The sequence below is a fragment of the Gymnoscopelus microlampas genome (genome assembly GCF_963454915.1).
Source record: "Gymnoscopelus microlampas genome assembly, chromosome: 3".
Lineage (NCBI taxonomy): Eukaryota > Metazoa > Chordata > Actinopteri > Myctophiformes > Myctophidae > Gymnoscopelus > Gymnoscopelus microlampas.
In genome coordinates, this window is record NC_139940.1 from 59,979,201 (window position 1) to 60,000,839 (window position 21,639).

The 21,639-nt window shown below is 42.2% G+C and overlaps 1 protein-coding gene across 2 annotated transcripts in view; it reads left to right on the forward strand.

Moving 5' to 3' along the window:
- Positions 1–21,639, forward strand: part of LOC311042465 (properdin-like) — a 72,226-nt gene that overhangs the window by 32,849 nt on the left and 17,738 nt on the right. For both annotated transcript variants that reach the window (XM_084053212.1, XM_084053211.1), the window contains exon 6: positions 17,088–17,309. In XM_084053212.1, the coding sequence (XP_083909338.1) occupies positions 17,088–17,309 (222 nt within the window). The remainder of the gene's footprint in view (positions 1–17,087; positions 17,310–21,639) is intronic.

Sequence of the window (21,639 nt, forward strand, 5' to 3'; positions counted from 1 at the left end):
ATAGGATCTCAGTTACCGTTCCAAGTTACACATTCACGTTCCCAGTTATAGCCTATCCTCCAATAATTGAACAAAGCTCTGTCTGTCCCCAAATCTCTTCTGCCCGGTTCTCCTCAGTGCCTGGCCCTGGAGCAATTGATCTGCATTTGCACATGGCCATTGACCATCAGCATGTGCACGGAACACCGATGCCTGTTTTTCACTTTACCCAAATTTGAGCAGTTTAATAGCCTTTTTCCGCACCTCAGTTTAACTCTACGTGCGCGACCCCAAAGTGGTCCGCGAAGCATTCACTGGGGGTCCGCGACTCTGTGTGTGCGTGTGTGTGTGTGTGCGTGTGTGTGCGTGTGTGTGTGTGTGTGTGTGTGTTGTAACTCACACAGCTAAGCAGACATCGGCCCATAGGAACACATGCCTTGACCTAGCCCCTTTCGGGACCCTGTTTACCTTTTTTGTATTTGGGAAGGCGGTATCCAGGGTCCCTTGACGCTCAAAGCACTCTCTCTCGTAGTCGCGGGTACCACTGTCTCGTCTCGAGACAGCGGCAGCGCCGATCCGAGCGCATTAATGCAGATTAACCGCGCGTTAGTATTGCTCTTTTTGGTACCTTTGGGAAATCTCTGCAACTTCTAAGCGACGAGCTATTAGCCCGAGACGATACAGTGGTACCCGCGACTACGAGAGAGAGTGCTTTGAGCGTCAAGGGACCCTGGATACCGCCTTCCCAAATACAAAAAAGGTAAACAGGGTCCCGAAAGGGGCTAGCCTTGACCATACATCAGTGGTTCTCAAAGTGGGGTCCGAGGCCCCCCAGGGGTCCTTCAGTGGGTTCCAGGGGGTCCCCAGCTAAATGATAGATGGTTAGGAACCAAATGGACCCTTATGTCTCTGTATACTCAGAGTGTACAAATGGAACCAAATGGACCCGTAACTCTCAGAGTGTAATTAACACTGATTGTCTGTGCCTCCGCATAACCCAAACTGCACATACTACGGGTCTGGTCTAGTATATTATAATGTACCTGCCTGTAGCCTAAACCAAATGAAATCGCTATAGCCGCCATGTGAGGTTTGAGTGGGATTGAAATGATTGAAATGTTGAGCGGGGGACACCTTCTCCCCCGCTGAGCGAGGGAGAAGCTGTCAGAACGTCTGGAGCACAGACGTTTAAAAAATATATAGCTGCAAGCAACAATACGGGGGTCAACTGGCCAAGATATGCAATATGCAATATGCGCAATAAGCCATAGAAACATAATAGACTGTACTTCAGATAAAAAGACTGTGCAATTAACACATGAACATTGGAAACAGCTGAGCAGAGTTCTGAGGGATTGTAGATTTTCAAATGTATGTTGCTTATAATAGGCAGATTTCAAACTCTTGTTAAAAATTCAGTTATCAAGAAGTTTGCCAGTTTCTCTGTTGCATCTACACAACAGAAACAATTGTACTATTCTAATCAAGCTATATCTTTTCATTGCTATTCCTGGCCAGTAGGTTTAGGCTGGGCCTGGAATCAAACCTGTGACCTTCTGTTTCCCTGGTGTCCTCTCTACACAACAGCCCGGTCTAAGTTTTGCCTACTGTCATGCGTCATACCCCTGTTTGACTAGGAAATCCCTCACACATTACGTTACGGGCGGCCATAGCTGAGTGGTCAGGGAGCCTGCCTGGGAGCTCCCCAGGCGGGCTCCCCTGGTTGGCTCATGGAGGCTTATTTTTTTCATATACAAATCACAAGTCTCTCCAACTGGGTGTTTAGATATTGGTCCACTATCTGTGTGTTTTATGCAGTTGCTCAAAAATACCAGGAGGAGAAATGCATTTCATACAATTCAAAATGGCTAAGGTTCAGAGGTCGTAGGTCAAAGCAGCAAAGTTGTTAGTGGAGCATACTGTATGTGCAATGAAGTTTCATGGCTGTAGGTGAAACAGTTCATGAGCTAAACCTGTTCAAAGTTAGCATTAGTTAGGTGAGTGGATTCTATATTGAAAAATGTATGGTGGCATGTCTTCATCAAGCAAGTAGGAGTGCAAACTTCCATAGCAGTCGGAGGCTGCATTCAAGGTTTGAGAAATTGTGTTTAAAACGGGACACTCCTGCAAACTTTAGATGTCAATCTTAGCCAATCAGGATGAAATACGAAAAATCTGACAGGTTAATCTTAATGACATAACTAAAGAGATTCGCATGATATTTGGACAAGATCTGTAGGAGTAATCGGGGAAAAGTGTTTGGCATAATGTCCTGCTGGTGGCTCTAAAACAGGCGTGTGTGAACTTTCACGGCAATCGGATTCATGATTTGAGACATTTTGTCCAAAACGAGCCAGTCCTGCAAACTTTAGATGCCAATGTTAGCCAATCAGGATGGAGACTTTTTTTTTTACATATCCGTCTTGATCACATGACTATAGAGATTAGAGATACTGGCCCTCATTTATCAATGAAGCGTAAAAAGCGGCTTATATTTTTTCATAAATTTGGGCCGTACACCAACGTCAAAGTCACATTTATGAAGCGATCCTATACAGCCAATCCTAGCGTACATTTGGTCGGAGCTTTGATAAATCTCTCGTCTGAAAACGAGCGTCATTTAAATAACACGCCCTTAAATATTCTCGAAACGCCCCGATTTTACGACATGAAGAACCAGAATACGACCAAACAAATCATGAAAAGCCAGTAAGAAAGAGTTTCCCCCGCTCTCCTCGCCACACACGCACACGCCAGAGATGCCCACGAGTCTCTGAGCTCGAGTCCAAGTTGAATCTCGAGTCTTTGGCCTCGAGTCAGAGTCAAGTCTCGAGTCTTTGAGGGTCTAGTCCGAGTCGAGTCTTTAGCCACGAGTCCGAGTCGAGTCTCAAGTCTCTTAAAAAAAAATAACGTTTTTTTAGGGTTATTTTCTTAATGTATTTATACGATGTAGCCTAAGGCTGAAATACAGTTATGATGGTCCACAAACCCAACCCGAAATGAGAAATGCACAGAATGATTGTTTATCATTTAGGCTCCTTTGCATCTTATAGCGCAGCTCAACTGCGGAAGGCACAGGCTCACACAGCCTGACCAAGGCTACTTCTGCTAGTTAGTCTACATATGTTTTATTAAGGAAGATTGACATGTCAACGTGTTTGGGTATAGCCTACATCTAGTGCGCACTGATTGTGCTGTGCCTTGAGTAATGAGAACGCTCCTACAGCCATGGACCTCCCCCGACCGACCCCCAGCCGGGCCGGACGGTACACAGTCACATACAGTAGCATGAATTGGCCAGTTTCAGGAAAGATATGTACTCACATTGGCTGTTATCATTGTCTCCGCCAGGCCGAAAGGCATGGCGAGAGAGTATGTTTTCCACCCCGTCCGTCCGTCCGTGTGTCCGTCTGTCACCAGCTAATCTCTGCCACCGTTGGCTTGATCACAGCGCCACTGTGCACACACACTCCCTGGATGCCAATTCAGAACCTTTGCCCCAAATTTTTCTCATGGGCCTTTTATAGCGCCACCAGGAGGCCGATTTGTGCAAAACATATTTTTTGACAGTACTCCTACAGATTTTGTCCAAAAATCCCGCAAATCGGTACACAGTATCTCTATAATCATTGAACAAAACTTCAGATTTCTCATATTCCATCCTGATTGGCTAAAAATGTCTTCCAAAATTTGCAGGAGTGCTCCGTATTGAACAAAATGCCTCAAATCATGAACACAGCATGCAATTTCCGTGAAATTTTGCACACCCATTCCAATTAGGCCGAGGAAGAACTACCATTTGAAATTCTTCAAATCAGCCTCATGGTGGCGCTATAACAGGCCGATTTGTGTTTTTACCTATAATTACACCGATCTGTGTAAAACTTTGTATGCACACTCCCTAGAGGTCAAGGAAAAACCTTTCCCCTGCATTTTTCCCATCTGCCTTTTATAGCGCCACCAGGAGGCCGACTTATGTAAAACACATTGTTTTATACTACTCCTTCCAAATTTATCCAAATTTCACACAAATCGGTACACATGATCTCTATAGTCATGTGTTCACGACGGATGTGTTTGATTTTTCATATTCCATACTGATTGGCTAAGATTGACATCTAAAGTTTGCATTATTGGCTTGTTTTGAACAAAATTCCGCAAATCATGAACGCACCGTCCAATTGCGCTCAAACTTTGCACGCACATTCACACTATGTTGAGGAACAAATGCTACCCTTTTAAAATTGGTCTGTTATAGCGCCACCAACAGGTCTAATTTAGCGAAACACATGTTTTTAACAAAATGACTCAAATCATGAATGCAGTCAGTGTCCGATTGTCGTGCAAGGCCTAAGAAGAAATGGCACCCTTTTCACGTTGGCCTATTATAGCGCCACCAGGAGGCCACAATGGCCTACCTGACCTGGCGGAGACCTGTGCTCCGAGGGGGAGGCATGCGATAATCCGACAGACCTTTTCTCCGACTATGTGGCATCCGCATGCGGTTAGGGTTAGGGTGCGGGTTTGGTTCGGGTTTAGTATTGAAACGTCGGAGCGCTGCGCTGTCGGAGGAATGCGCTGTCGGACTAACGTACTGCACCCGCTCCGAGGAGCACTTTTTCTAGTTCATTTCCACCATTCTAATGGATAACCAGGGGTGTGTAAACATCTCTGAAGCTCCATTTAGTTTCCTCTGAAGTGACGCAGTTATGTCCATTGTTATGTTATGTTATGTTATGTTATGTTATGTTATGTTATGTTTTATTTATTTGATATGGACATCACAATTACATTGGACAAAACCAGATGCATTGTTTACAGTGTATATAGCACGAGTGCTAATTTTCAACACCTGTCCACAGGAAGCTTTTCTAAAATACAGTAATACCAATCTAAAACCCAATCAAGTACAAAAAAAGAATAATATATCTTTCTATCTGTACATGTATATACATATATACATACATACACATGCACATACACATGCACACATACATACATGCACTAATAATTAACATCATCAAAATCAATATTTAGACCCAATACATTAACCAAACAAAAGAAGACATAATCATTCAGATAACCAATCAGCAACTATACGTGTGAGCACATTTGATTTGATTTCAACCATAATTTGAGTTCTCTGTTAAACACATTACCATCCGTCTCTAGTTTTAGAACCGTAGGCAAAGAGTTCCAGAGGTTTACCCCCTTTACTGAGAAGGCAGACTGCCCGAAGGTGTTTTTGCTTTTAGGTACAATACAATCACCATGAGTTGATGCACGTGTGGTTGCTCTACCAGAGCTCTGACGCCTATCAACCAGTCCAGAAAACAGAGGTGAAACATGATTTATGTAAACATTTAAAAAACAATTTGATAGTACAAAAAGCCACAAAATGTTCAAAGGTAAAAAGGTTGTGTTTTCTTAAAATACCACAATGGTGCCATCTCATCGGTTTCTGATCCATGACTTTTATAGCCTGTTTGTATATTGATGTTATTGGTTTTAAGACAGTTTGAGAAGATTGTGACCATGATGTAATGCAGTATGACAGGTGTGAAAAAATCATAGCATGCTAGTACAGCTGTGTAGTTTTACATGATAAATCCCTTCTAATATGACGAAAACAGTTTAAGTTCGGTTTAACTTTCTTGCATATATGCTTTACCTGTCTGTCGAATTTTAAATGTTTATCCAAAATAATTCCCAAATATTTGATTTCACTCGTTTCAGCAATAATTTAATTTTGGATTTGTACCTCAAAGGCATCTGTAACAGGCCTGTTAGGTATTGAGATGCACATTGAGACTGTTTTTTTTACATTTAAGGTTAATTGTGACAACTCAAGCCACTTTGAAATGTTCTGCAATTCCTTTGTCAGGTGCACAGCTGCCAGGCTGGCTGTTTTAGCAGACACATAGATGACAGTATCATCTGCATACATCTGGCAGCTAACACCTGGACAGGTTTTTGGAAGGTCGTTAATGTACATAGTAAACAACAGTGGTCTGAATAGCCCTTGAGCAAGGCTTCCATGCAGGGTCCGGCTGGAAACAAGCTTCGTGCTTAGTCCGACACCCTGGGTAAACAACAAACTTTGCTTTGCTTTGCAAGTACCGATCCTTGGGGCACTCCCATGCTGTTAGGAAGCAATCGTGATTTCTCCCCATTGACCCTGACACACTGTTGTCTCCCTTCTAGATATGACTCAAACCACTGTAAGGCTTCTGCAGACATTTGGAAGTGCTTCAGCTTAGACAGTAGGACTCTGTGGTTGACAGTGTCAAAGGCCTTTTTCAGGTCCAAGAACACTGTCCCCACGACATGTCCCTCCACCAATAGACCCCTGACCTTGTCAAGCAAATAGCAATTAGCCGTCTCTGTGGAATATTTAGGTCTAAATCCAAACTGCTGTGGATGCAGTAGTTGGTTAGACTCTAGATATTCTGTTTGTTGCGAAGCAACAACCTTCTCCAAAATCTTTGAGACAACAGGAAGAATAGCAATAGGCCTATAGTTACTTGCCATGTCCTTGTCTCCTGACTTAAAAATCGGGGCAATTATTGCCGTTTTCCAGCTCTCTGGAAACACATTTGTTTTTATTGATAAATTAACTAAATATGTAATAGGCTCCAGCAAACAGTTCAGATTTTTCTTAATTAATTCAGAGTATAGACTATGGATATCCTTTGACCTTGAGTTACTCATATTCGCAATGTATTTTTTTACTATATCGCTAGATACCTCTTTGATTTGGAAATCATCTGAGTGGACATTGTCAGGCTCCTCAGAGGATAACTCCCTATATTTAAACTTGCTAGACAACTCCTGTACAGATTCAATAAAGAAGTCGTTGAAAACATTTGCCATAGACTCACTATTATCAATGAGGTTATTGCCTACTTTTAGACTATTCATTTTAGGGTGCTTGTGCTTGCTGGAGTCTGTTAATCTATTGATATGCTGCCATAGTTTAGAACTGTTGCCATTGGCCTCTTCAATAAGCTTAAGGAAGTAGTTACTCCTAGCCTTTCTTAGCTCAGACACTACTTTATACCTCAGACCAGTGAAGAGGAAGTGGTCAGTGTTGTTTTTTGTTACTAATGACCTTTTAAGGGCAAAATCTCGTTTTTTAGTGAGCTGGAGAATATCATTATTAAACCATGGGAGAGAATATTTCTTTGGTCTGCTTTTCCAAGTTTTTGTGTATTTATTTATCAAATTGCCCATGATTGTGGTGAAATTATTTACACTGTTATTTAAATCTGACTCTCTAGTTACCTTTTCCCAGTTGACTTCCATTAGCTCATGTTCAAAGATGGCTATGTTTGTCCTGTCGTTGAATTTTTTTTTTTTTTGTTATAGTGAACTAAACGTTTGCAGGGACGCGGGAAGTGGGGTGCTGAGGGTGCTGCAGCACCCCCTGCCGTTGTGAGGGAAAAAAAAAAAAAAGGCTGAAGGCGTGCGTGTGTGTGTGTGTGAGAGATTTACTCCGGTGGGCGCGGCTCCCCCAAAAGAATTAAATCACATAACCCTAATCCAACCCTAAAACCGAAATAAAGTAACAAAAAAAGTAACTTTATCCGCGGGAAACCCGAAAAAAATCGCGCGCGCGTGCATGTGTCCCGTTTACCAGCACCCCTTGCTCTAAAGTACTTCCCGCGTCCCTGAACGTTTGTCTGTTAGTTTTCTTACAATTAATATCATATTATGATCTGAGAGTCCAGTAATAAGATTATAGGTTTTTATTGCTCTCTTTGGCCTATTTGTGAAAATCAGATCAATAAGAGTTTCACTCTTTCTGGCAATGCGGGTAGGTTTATCTATCAGCTGTTTATGTATTGTCCCCGTTCGCAAAGTGCAACTTTTTCATCACTTTGTGCAATAATCCCGAACAGAGCTACAATTTGTGACAACTGCCAGCTATAATCTAGTAGGCTACTGTAAGTTTACATCAATCATAGCCTCTCAAACCCAGATACATTGCTACGACGCGTAATGTGCGTCGGCTGGCTACCCAAAATAACAGACATACAAGCTATCAACGCATCGCGTCATGGCGTGTCGACAGCTTACAGATCTGTTATTTTGGGCAGAATAAACAATGAGGCGCGACGGAGTATACAATACTAAGAATTTTGGAAACCAAATAAACCTGTAAGGTCTGTAACATTACAATACGTGGTCAACAACATAGACAACTTGATTGTAGGCAGTGGTTCTCAACCTGTGTTTCGGGAGTCGGGACCACAACGGAGCTCACAATGCCTCGCGAGCTTGTAGATCTGTTATTTTCACAATATTTATCTGTGGAACCGAGTCAAACAAAATGGGGATCCCCACTTCAAATATGATTATTTTGGGGGGTCACGGCCTGAAAAGGTTGAGAACCACAGCTTTAATGCAGTAAACATGAACATAGTGTTTACAGTGGTGAAGTGTTTAATATTCACCCAGCTGGGTTTAAAGAGACAGCAGCGCAAAATGAAAATGCGACGTTTCCTCAGTGATGTTGCTAGGTTTTCAATGTAATGGGTCCCGGGACCCACAGGTGGTCATTCAAATGGGTCCGAGAAACATTTTATGGGTCCCCAATTACACGCCCCCCGCCCCCCCTTCTATCGTTTTCTTTGATCTCCAATCTCCATATCGTCTATGTGTGTGTGACTGTGTACATTATATCCTAATGCAGTGGATCTCAACCTTTTCAGGCAGCTACCCCCCAAAATAATCATATTTGAACTGGGGACCCCCCGAGGAAGCACTTGGAATTAGGAGTTCAATTTAGCATTTAATTTAGTTTGACTCAGTTCCACAGATACATATTGTGAGAATAGCAGATCTACAAGGTTTTTTTTTTTTTTTTTTTGTAAATTCGATCTACAAGCTCACAACACCTTGCTTGTAGATCGCTTCTTTCTTATATTATTTCACAATTTTGCCCGTATTTATTATAGTATAGTTTGTTGATTATTTTTGATGCAGTAATAGTCTTTTTTCTTGTCTTTCTTGAGGTATGAAGTAAACTTTCAAACATGAACATGCTATTTCATAAGACAATTGATTTAATATTGTGTCACAAATACTGGGTGATTTTTGAATTCTGCAGTTAACAGTGTTTGGAGTCGGAAACAGTGTTTGTCCCATCTGGGGGGATGCGATCATCAATTTGCATTCCCAAGCACTCCAAAAGTTCTGGCCATTGTTTAAGTTTAGAAGCCCAGGTGAGGTGACAAATGGAATGAGTGGGGGTCAGGGCAGGAAGAGATTTGAAGTCTGATGCAATCAGTCACACCCAGAAGTTCCTGTCCTTTTGTTCTGGAGCAGAAGGTACCAGTCTTAAGTGTGAACCCAAAACAAGTCAACAAGCCATTCTTTTGTCTTAATTTGAATGAATCAAGATCCCATTGTTCACTGGTGAGGAGGCAGTTGGCCACAGACAACAAATGGGTAGGGATGAAAACCAGGTCAAGATGATTGCAGTACGTGGTTGAAATGAACAAAGTTATTCCTAAAGGTTATTCATTCTGTGTGAAAACATATGCTATGGTTGAAATTAATAAAGTCTGATAATTATGACTTGTGCTGTTAACAAAGAGAAATGTTATTAAGGAAAAGATTCATTCTGGAGTAAATGCTGCTTTTATTGATGTATTATTTCTAACTGCTGTTTGAAACCATGAAGTTTAAAGTGTGTGGATTCATTCTAAAGCTTGAGAGATGTTGAACAAGAAATACTAAACCAGCCTTTGTGTAAACGTAAAGTTTGATAAATAGAAATAAGACAAGATTGTTACACTGTAATAACTGCTAAATGTGTGATACCAGGATGTAGGCGGGGACTCGGCCCGACAACTTCCCTGTCAGAATACATGATGTGTGGGGGTGGGCTTGAACCACCTGGCCCCACCTCTTGGTGCAAGATTCAAACTGAGTATAAGATGTTGTGTTTTACTTGTGACTGGCGCGCTGCTTATCAGACCAAATGGCAGTAGCCAGTCAGGCTGAAATAAAAGATGCTCTGACTAAATCCTTGGACTCTGGACTTTTCCCTACTTTAAGCTGCCTTTTCTAGGAAACTGGTATTAAATGCCCGCTCTTCGGATCGAAAATACTCAACACAATGACGTTAGTCGGCGGTCGTTTTAATATTCTTTTCTTCTTTTTGGAGAAAGGGGTACGCGAGAAGAACCTGATTTCCAGAGAAGGTTGTTTTTTTGGGGGGAGAATCCGGGGCCTGAGGTAAGTGTTTTGTAGCACAAGAACGCTTCTGGAGCCGTTAAAGGCCTGGAGCTAATGATGTTCTGATCGTACTTATTATAACGGTGTAATAGCCCTCCATGGTCCTGACTCATTTCACTTAGTGTGAGGTTAGTTTGTAACCTCACATTACACATTCGAGGGGTTTGGGAGCTAGGACGGGCTTATTGTATTTGTTTTTGGGTGCGATTTGAACATCATTTCATTATTCAAGATCATTTCATTTTGGGGCTAGGACGAGCTTATCTGATTTGGTTTTGGATAGTATAAGGAACCTTACAATAACGAATACCACTATATCATCCACAGTCATATAACTTTGGGACAGGAAGAGTCTATTTTACTGATTGTGGAGATGCTAAGTAGACTTACATGATCATATTACAAACTTCATATTCTACATTCGCTCCAACATTCAGGGTCATTTAATTTTGCGGCTAAACATGCCTATTATTTGATTTTGGAAAAGTATAAGTTACCTTACAATAACAGTAGCCTACCACTCTATCATCCATAATCATGTAACTTTGGGACAGGAAGAGTCTATTTTACTGATTATGGGGGTAATAAGTAATCTTACAATGACGACACCACTCCATTATTTGCAATCACGTAAATTTGGGGCCTAAGAGCCTATTTTGCGGGAGTGTAATTTTGGAGATACTACGTAAACTTGCATGATAATATTACAACTTCACGTTTTACATTCAAGTAGCTTTGGAGCGAAGAGAGGCTTATTTTACTTGTTTTTGGGGGCTTAATATATTGTAACATAGAGGAATTGTTGAGACTCTACTTTTGTAGATAATTGTTTTACATTGGTACGGCGGTGAAATATATGTGTAACATTGTACGCTGGTTATGCGCATAAAGAGGATGCAGAACCTTTTGTGTTATAAGGCTTAAACGTACCGTGGTATACAGTGAGAACTGAGGGATCAGGAGTTGGGCCTTTGCTTCGTTACCCTTTCCGTATTCGGTGACCGGTGTTTAGTGGCAAATTGCGTGTGTCCGATATGCGTTCATGGAGAGACGCGCCGACGAATGGGTTGGCCGACCCGGTGGTATGGGTCCGGGCGTGAGGGCATAAGCCAGCACCTTTTTTCTTGGTGGCAGGGGAGTTCTGCTATGTGTATTTTTTATATGGATCCCAGTTATAAGCCCTTAGCGTTTGTACAGACGTTTGGGGACGCTGGCGCGTGCTGGACTTCGTGTGCCAGATGCCCGTCAAATGTCCATTATTAGAGGTGATTATGCAACGCGGTTGCATTGTGTGCTGAGAAGACTCCCGTGACGAGGTACATGCGGGCGATTCCCGTGAGATGTATGAGGCTTGAAGTGGCATGTGATACTTTCTTTGAAGTCATTGGTCGAAGGCTGAAAACCGCAGGAGTCATTGACGTCCTGTTATGCCCGGACAATGCCTTTGGGGGAAGTGTTGCGTGTCGCTTTGTTGTTTGTATTGAAAGTATGAGGTTAATGGTTTTGATTGATATTGTTTTGATATTCTTGGATTTGTTTCGGTAGGCCTACGTGTTGTGTGGTTGGAGCACTTAAGTTGTTGTTTGTTGTGATGTACTGTGTGTTGGAGTGTGGTGAGGAGAGGACTGGTGGCTCTTATTTTGTGTGTGTGTATGTTTGCAGTGTTGCTGTGAGCGGCTAGTGGACCTGTGGTTCTGGTGGCGACTTTGTGGGGTCATGGCTTTTCGGCTGTGTACAACTTTCTTAATTATCATTTTCGTGGTAATGCTATACTTTCTTCTTGGACTGGACAGTGAAGATGTGAGTGTCATTCTGTGTTTGTCTCATGCGTGAGCGTTTTTGATGTTGTATGACTGGTCTTGTGTGCGTGTGTGTGTGTACAGTATGTTGGTGGTAAAGTGAGTGTGTGTGTGTGTGTGTGTGTGTGTGTGTGTGTGTGTGTGTGTGTGTGTGTGTGTGTGTGTGTGTGTGTGTGTGTGTGTGTGTGTGGATGTTTGTTTCTAGGGTTTTGTTGTTTTCTTTTGTTCATTTTTGAACAACACAATGAGTTTTGACTGTTGTAAAGGCTTTCGGTTGTAAAATGCAGGAATTTTTCAATGGCCTGCTTACAAGGGATTTTTGCAGATTGTACATGCTTATTCTGTGGTTTTCAGTTGTGTATGTGTGTTGTTCGTTGACACGTGCGATTTTTTCCCCTGGGGGGGTGCGCGGTCTGTGATTGTTGTGATTGTGGCTTCGGAAGGTGATTTTATTTTGGCTGAATGTTGAGAGTTTTTTCGGTACGTCTGTGTGTTTGAAATAGCTTGGCTTCAGTGCTGATTTTTTAGGAGTTCTTGGTGGGATTTCACTTTTTACAACACATTTGAAGTAAGTGTTGTAAGAGGGGAGAGATGTGAAATGATTGTTTAAATATCTGACTGATGAACAGAAACATAACGATTTAGTCTAAATGATAGTGAAAATAATCTTTGAACTGTTAAAGTAATCTACAAGAGAGGACAGTAAAAAGTGTATTTAGAAAAAAGGAAAAATTGGAATGTTACAGTAAAGAAATAATAGAGCAAAGGTTAAATTTGATCAACTATAGATTTGTAGATGTCCGTGTGAAGATATTTAAATATTGAGAGCTAAGGTTTTATTATATAGGATTGATTCGGTTTGATTAGTGCTTCATTCAGGGCGGCTTAATTGTTTGGCTGGTCTAATGTATTGTTGTGATGTGTTGTCCTGGTTGTGTGAAATCGAGGCCTTTTTCGGAGAGATGCAATCTGGGAGTGCACGCCCGGAATTAGTTCTGTTGTTCTGGCCAGGAACAGAATGAAGCATTCTTTTCGGAAGGGACGAAGGTTTGAGCATGATGAGGAATAGCATGACATAGCAGTGTGTTGGATTGTCAAATAGTGGGTTACTCTAGATATCAAGGGGCGAATGTGTTCCCGATGCATACGTGCTTTGATTGATAGATACCTTATTCAGTTGTACTAAGCCATGATGCGCAGCTGATTTTAAAAGTAATGATTTGGATATAACTGAAGGTTAAAATGGAGGAACCAGTAAGTAGAAGTTTCACATAGGCTTTCTAATTGCAGGGGTTTGGGGGCTTATTCCAAAAAGCATCCAAACTACTGTAACAGGGAGATATTTGTGATTCTTATTTTGCTAAAGTGAATTAGATTTTAGTTTATTAATAGGAGATCTTAGGACAGAGTCATTGGTGGCCTTTGATGGCCAAGAGAAGGTAGCCTACTACACTTTTTCATTCAGGTTTTTAAGGGGACACAGACCTTTCTCTGTTGTGCTAAAATGTGTGTAAAACTGTAAATTTGCCTCAAATTGAGTGACAGCTTATAAACAGTTCCCGGTCTGGATCACTATTCTTTTTCATACCACGAATCGACTAATATAATAGAGCTTCGATAGTGGACTTAAATACTTAATTCAGTGGTTCAGTACTGGGGCTAAAAAAAATAGGCTGAAATTCGTTTATCTAAAGGTGACAGAAACAATATACTATATTCAGGCATTTAATAGGAGATGTCTGTGCCTTGAAATTACCATATTTTTGTTTGTTTGTTTTGTTAGGAACCAGGGAAAGAAAGAGAATTTGACCGCAGTTTCAAGGTAAGTGTTGGCTGATGTGAGTTAACAGGGGTGGAAAGAGACGTTTTCTGGTGCAGACCTAAGTAATTAGTATAGTTTTGGCAGAACCTTGAGGGTCACAATTAGGTGACTGGAGGGGAGTTTATCCTCATGCTCGAGACGCCATGATAGGAATAAGGTAGACAGATTAGATAGAAATTGGCAGATAGTGAGGGGGGTCTTTGTTCCATTTGCTTAAAACGGCTTTACACCCTTGTGACGATGCATACCCAGCACTGATCTTGCACTGATCTTTGTAGATCTGTACTTAAGTAAAATAGATTTTATTAGATTTATTGATGTATTATTTCTAACTTCTGTTTGAAACCATGAAGTTTAAAGTGTGTGGATTCATTCTAAAGCTTGAGAGATGTTGAACAAGAAATACTAAACCAGCCTTTGTGTAAACGTAAAGTTTGATAAATAGAAATAAGACAAGATTGTTGCACTGTAATAACTGCTAAATGTGTGATACCAGGATGTAGGCGGGGACTCGGCCCGACAACTTCCCTGTCAGAATACATGATGTGTGGGGGTGGGCTTGAACCACCTGGCCCCACTGAGTATAAGATGTTGTGTTTTACTTGTGACTGGCGCGCTGCTTATCAGACTAATGGCAGTGGCCCGTCAGGCTGAAATAAAAGATGCTTGACTTAAACCCTTGGACCTTTGGACTTCTCCACTTTAAAGCTTCTTTTCTAGGAAACTGGTATTAAATGCCCGCCCTTTGGATCGAAAATACACAACAGGTATTAAAAATATCTTAAAAGTCCTTAAATTGTGACTTCACTGTCATCTGGGGACCCCCCCAAAATCATGTGGGGACCCCCCTGGGGGTCCTGACCCACAGGTTGAGAACCACTGTCCTAATGTACATTCTATTATGCTACTTGTTGTATAGTCATAAACTCAGAATACAGGGTACAAACTACGATATAAAGTTCTTAATAATACTATGAAAAAGATAATGTACACTTCATAGGAGCAGAGATAGATAGGAACTAAAGAACAACGACACTTTGTGGAAGGGGGAAGAGAATGTAAACGGAACGGAGATATTTGTTTAAGAAAAGTAGATGTTTGCAGCAATATTTATTGCTCTGGTGTTTTCTTCTTAAAAAGTGGGATTCCCTTCAAATGATTTATGCTTGTGTCGCACCGAAAATAACGATCTGAAAACAACGTGTCGCGCGTCGGTGTTTCGGCTCGCGGCTCGGTTTGGTGCGCAGGTCGCGGCTCGGTTTGGCTCGCGGCTCTGTTTGGCGCGCGGGTCGCGGCCCGGTTTGGCGCGCGGGTCGCGGCCCGGTTTGGTGCGCGGGTCGCGGCCCGGTTTGGCTCGTGGGTCGCGGCCCGGTCTGGCTTGCGGGGCGCGGCTCGGTTTGGCTTGCGGGTCGCGGCTCGGCTTGGCGCGCGGGTCGCGGCTCGGTTTGGTGTTCGGCTCGCTTTGGAGCAGGGCTGCGTGGCTCACGGGTCGCTTTAGTTGTATGCGTCCCGTGGACGCAGTGATGGTTGGTTTAATGCGTCCTTTATTAAAAAGGTGCGTCAGAGACGCAGGACGCAGGGCTAGCAGCATCTCTGTTTCCTAAACGTGCTGTCACAGATGATCCGATCATCTTATGAAAAATGTAAGCATATGCCAAGATAACTGAGGTTATATAGCTGATGCTGAGCTAAATATGTTTGTTTAATTTCAACGTTTTTATATTTAAACTTTATGATGAAAGGCCGCGGCGGCCACACACGCAGCAGCTATTGTGCTCGCCTTCACGTTAATGAGCAGCACGAAGCAGCTTGACTGAAGCCGGGGCCAGCTCCGCTTAACCCATACCGAGCAGTGCGCGTTCGAGTTACACTAAAATAAAGCAGTCAGGTCTATTCCCCATGAGACTCGGGCGGGCTGCAGTGAGTCCCGTGCTGCCACGTTAATGAGGGATTGGAGCATCGGGTTTATATCCTTAACCCAGCCAGGTTGTAGCCTACATAAAACTACATACCATGGGACAAGCTACTGTAAGTTTGTAGACCTCACTGTCCATGAAAAGATGGTTGTGAGTCCCGACTCCTAAAAATGCTCTCGCAAAAGCGCTCTTATATTTTGAAAATAGCAGATCTACAAGCTCACAACGCGTCGCGATGCAACGCTTGTGAGCTTGTAGATCTGCTATTTTCAATGCAGCCAGATCTGCAATCTTATCTGAATGACTGTTAAAGCAGTTTGTTTAAATGAGTTTATAAAATGTTATATTTTCACAGGGATTATTGATTATTTTGTTAGATAATACATTTTGGAGTGGATATGTTTCCAGATGCCTGTCAGACGGTGAGACAATGCTGCTCCGCAGGTCTACAATGGAACAAACGGGTGCAGCCCACGCCAACAACTCAATCAATATTTTTTTTATTTTTTTTGCAGGCTCAAGGTGGCGCTGTGGCAGAAAACGGTGGCGCGGCGCTGTCAGACATAGCATAGGCTCCTGAATTACTTTCTGTTTAAAAGAGTCTGAGGTGCTCTTCTCTTATTTTTAAATGGGGGGGGGGGGGGGGGGGGGGGGGGCGCCAGGAAAAATATTGCCTAGGGCGCCAAATTGCCTAGCACCGGCCCTGATGAGGGCCACTGTTTATCTCTGTCTATTTGCGTGATGTTTGGACAAAATGTGTAGGAGTAATATTAAAAAAAATGTTTAGCAAAGATCACACGCCGATGTGAAAACTTTTGGGAAGATGTTCTGATCTGGCATCCAGGGAGTCTATGTGCACAGTTTCACGATGATCAGGCCGGACGGACGGACGGACGGACGGACGGACGGACGGACGGACGGACGGATGGACGTCTCTGCCATTCCTTTGGCATGACGGAGACAATAAAACTAACAGAAACAAAAGGGTGCCTTTGCACCGACGTGCTTGGCCCCCTAATAAATTCAGCTGATACTGTAACTAACAGCACTTTTAACTGTACGATTAAATTGTACAGTTAAAGGTGCTATTAGTTATAGGTCATACATTTATATACATAGCCTACTATACAGTTTTATGAGGACTACAGGTAGGACTGTTAACTGGATCTGGACTGTTATCAAATAGACTTCTGGAAATTGGCTGAAAGACACATGGGACATTGACATGTTACATGTGTGCTAATCTTGATTTCATGTTGTCAATGAATCTCTATCTCTCTCTCTCTCTCTGTTTTTTTTTTTTTTTTTTTACTTAATGTTGATCAGTTCATGGTACCTGGTCTGGTTGGTCATCATGGAGTGAATGTTCTTCTACCTGCATCATGGGGGGTGAAGAAGTGTCCAGGTGGGGCGCCGTCTTTCCCACTAGGAGCCGACACCGTGCCTGTGATAATCCCGCCCCTTCTACTGACACTGTGCCCCCTGGAGACAACTGTCCAGGAGAGGATTACGACACGAAGAGCTGCACCCACCTGCCCAACTGCCCTGGTACAAAGACACTCATTAGCTGTTTGGTTGATTGATTGATTGGTCAATTAGTTGATTAGGCTAAGGTCAGGTTTGGGAACAGTGCTTGCGTAGCGGTGTGTGTACCCAGAGATACTTAAACCCCTTCACCTGGGGCAAAGTCTCGTTCCCTGGCCTCAGATTTGGAGATGTTGATAAAATATAACTTTTGTCACAATAAACACCACCAATTAACAGGTGGTTGAAAGTTCTCAACCTACGATGTACGTATCAACAGTAGGAGCAGGGTTTACCCCCTAGGTCTACAGGGGCACAGGGCCGTTCCCAAGGTTGAGAGTACTGGAATACAGGGAATTTCAAATGCAAATCATATTATTTCTGTTGATTGATTGATTGAAATTTTGATTAGGCAAAAGAATGTAAAAACAACACAGTTACATTTATAATACTTTTCTCTAAAAGGTCCGACCAAAAAAGTCCTTGCGGACTTGTTTCCGTTGGGGTCCTTGAATTATTTCATAGACATATATAGTGGCAACCAAACAGTTCAAAAATCAACATAAAAATACAGAGAAAAATTACCACTATGTACAAAAAAAAGCATGAAAAAAGAAATATATATATATACAAAAAAAAGGGGAGGGGGGTCGTCTGTCTACCGGGAAACTGGTACTACCTCCTCTTATGGCCTCCAGAAAGATTAGTTTTTAGGGCTGTTTTAAATGAGCCTAGCGAACTGCATTTTTTGAGGGATGGGGTTAGACTATTCCATACCTTGGTGGCCGTGCTGTAGAAGGAGAATTTGCCCATGTTTGTTTTATGGGTGGGTGATACCAGATTGTTGTTTACGCTCCCTCTAGTTTCGTGACTGTGGGTGTCACTAACTTTTTGGAGGTATTTAGACAGATATGCGGGTATAGGGGGCATTTCGGGCAAATCTGCATTTACGATTTTGAAGACCAGTCCCATTTTTAGTTGTTTAACCCTGTTTTCCACACTGAGCCAGCCTAGGCTGGCAAAGTGAGTGGGAGAGAGGTGGGTCATGGGCCCCAGTCCGAGAAGTAGTCGAATCATGTTACGCTTGCTTGTTGGATTTATTGACTATGTACTGAAGTTAGTAACAAAAACTCATCTTGTTTAACTCTTTTAACGCCATTGACTCGATAACGCGTCAGTTGCGGCTTTATCCACCCACGCCATCGACGCGTTAGACGCGTTGGACGCGCGTTTATTGTTTAATCTCTGATCGCGCTATAATGTTTATTTTTCCACATCATTTTGGCTTCCTGATTCCTTGAGACTCAGAACGGAGATTTCACTTCCGGGTCAAATATTTTTTCCTCTGTCATTTTCGGCCAGAATAGGGGAAAACACGTTTTTTCACACGGTGTAAAAGACTAACGGAGCCTTCCCCTTCTATTTTTTTTTGGTCCGGGTGACGATCAGTCATCGTATTAGTGTATCACATCGTTTTAACGGCGATCACGGATCGTCAAAGACGTCACATCCGGTTCATGACGCAATGACTGTTTGTGTCATAGAGGGGGGGCGAGTCATCGGGGTGATCAATCTGTCATCTACTGCTCTAAACTTGCAGTGAGAGAATTTATTTGAATGGAAAATGACAAAATATAAAAATTTAAAAACATGCATATCGCTGGCAATGGGGGAGTACTTTATGAAAATACTCTGGCAGTCAAAGAGTTAATAGGATGCCTGACCTCTGACCTCTTTCACCTACATAGATGTTAACCACTTTGAACCCCAGTATGCCTATTCTAGGGAGAACATTCAACCAAAATAGCAGATCTACAAGCTCAAAATGCGTCACATTGCAACTAGAGACCGGCATGGGCCCAAAACTCTGGCCGGAGCCCGGCCCTGAAGCCCAATACCAAATTAATTGAATCCCTCTCTGAGTCTCTGACGTTCACTTTCACTAACTTTCTCTATGATGTGTGCTCACTCGTGCTGATACATGTACACACAGAACACGTGCCAAACGCTAGGTAAACTTGTTGTAGTTTGATTAAACATAGTCTATTAACTCCCGACCGAATGTCCCTCACCATTACTACATAGACACATAAGCAGCTTGCCATAGAAGGGAGAAGAGAACAATGTTACGTGATACAGCAGCAAATTACACAAATACCAACAAAAGTAGAAAATAAAGCCAAGTTAAGTGATCCAATAGCAAATAAGTAATAGAAGTTTTATGATCTACTTTGCTGTCTTTGGTGTGAACTGTGAAGAATGATCTTTCAAACGTTACATATCCCCCCCCAAAAATGGCATACTTTAATGAGCCTTATATAAGCCTCACTGACTGTTTATTTTGGGTTGGGAGCGCCGTGCGTCGCTTCGTCCAATCTACCAAGTAAGGATTGATTTATACTTCATCGTACAACTGAAAATGGCCGATCTGCAAGCTCACAACGTGTTGCATCTACGACGCATTGTGAGCTTGCAGATCGGCTATTTTCAGCAAGCGGTAACTTGTCAGACTTTCAGAAAGTAACATGGACTCAATGAAAGGAGAGAGCTTCAAGTAGCTGGTGAATACCGCTATGCGCTATGGTTGATGAGTTGAAATGAGCCTGAGCCTGGCATGTGTAATTTAAAAAAACGACCCGAGTCAGTCAAAGGTAGCGTCTGTGTGAATGGCAAATGGTGCATTTATATAGCGCATTTATCCAAAGTGCTTTACATAGATTGTGCATTACATTCACCCAACACACACTTCAGTGTCTTGCTCATGGACACTTCGACAGAGTATTGTTCAAGTCGCTCCGGTCCGAGTCAAGTCGAGTCCCAAGTCGTTTGGTCCCAAGTCCAAGTCGAGTCCCAAGTCATGTGGTCCCAAGTCCAAGTCGAGTCCCAAGTCAATCTAACCCTCAGGTCCGAGTCCCAAGTCGAGTCCCAAGTCTTTGGTCCCAAGTCCAAGTCGAGTCCCAAGTCAATCCACCCTCAGGTTCGAGTCCCAAGTCGAGTCCCAAGTCATTTGGTCCCAAGTCCAAGTCGAGTCCCAAGTCTTTCTGTTGTGGGCAAGTCAAGCCGAGTCACAAGTCGAGTCACAAGGTTGTGTCAAGTCCTTCACTACTATTGTTCCCCAGCCCACCCACAAAGCACTCAGATTTATATCTTGAAGAGAGAAACTGTATCTTAAAGTCAAGAATTAAACCAGCATAAAGCTGTTCATTCATCCATTACAACATTACATGTCTGATAATTTAGTTAGAACTTGGGAAAGGCTAAATTACACTAAAGCAGTGTTTCTCAACCTTTTTGAGAACCTGGCATAGCCAAAAGATCCCAGGGCACACCTAGATATACTCTGTGTGTGTGTGTGTGTGTGTGTGTGTGTGTGTGTGTGTGTGTGTGTGTGTGTGTGTGTGTGTGTGTGTGTGTGTGTGTGTGTGTGTGTGTGTGTATATATATATGCACGCACACAGAGAGAGAGAGAGATTATTGGGCAGGTATAAAGAAACCTTAACCATTACAAATATATAAATCTTTGGCCTACAATAAACTTGGGTCAGTGCAATGAATGGATGAGTCTGAAAACCTTCCCAGAGTAAAACTTCTTTGGTAAGTATATTTGGTACCCAATATACCTCTAATATCTGATAATAATATCTAATAATCTGATCCTGATAGCATTATTGCGGACGCATGCGCTGTTGCCCACTGCAGACAAACACCAAAACTCTCGCCCCAAAACAGTCACCCCAGGGGAAATCCGGTGATATTCACCTGGTATTCCTAAACGTAACCTCATTAAACTATGCCTAAACCTAACCTTATTCCTAAACTTAACCTCAGTAAAACTAATAACATGGCTAACCGTAAACGTATTTCTAACCTTATCCTCAGTAAAACAAATACAGGAATACAAGAACCGCTGGTCCACGAAAACAAATGGGGGCGATGGTGTTTTGGGGCGAGTTTTACGGTTATGTATCTACGGCACCGTGGCTTGAAGATGCGTGTGGAAATAAATTACAGAAAATAAGAATATAAATTATAATAAATTATGAATAAATGCATGACTGATAACAAATGAAAATATAAACTTTACAGATCATATAAACATTACAATTATAAGAATTCAAGTAAAATTCAGAAAGTTCTGGCCAAATGAAATCTCAACTGCGCTGTTTATTATGCGCGATAGCGCATGGAAATAAATTACAGAAAATAAGAATATAAATTATAATAAATTATGAATAAATTCATGACTGATAACAAATGAAAATATAAACTTTACAGATCATATGAACATTACAATTATAAGAATTCAAGTAAAATTCAGAAAGTTCTGGCCAAATGAAATCTCAACTGCTGTGTT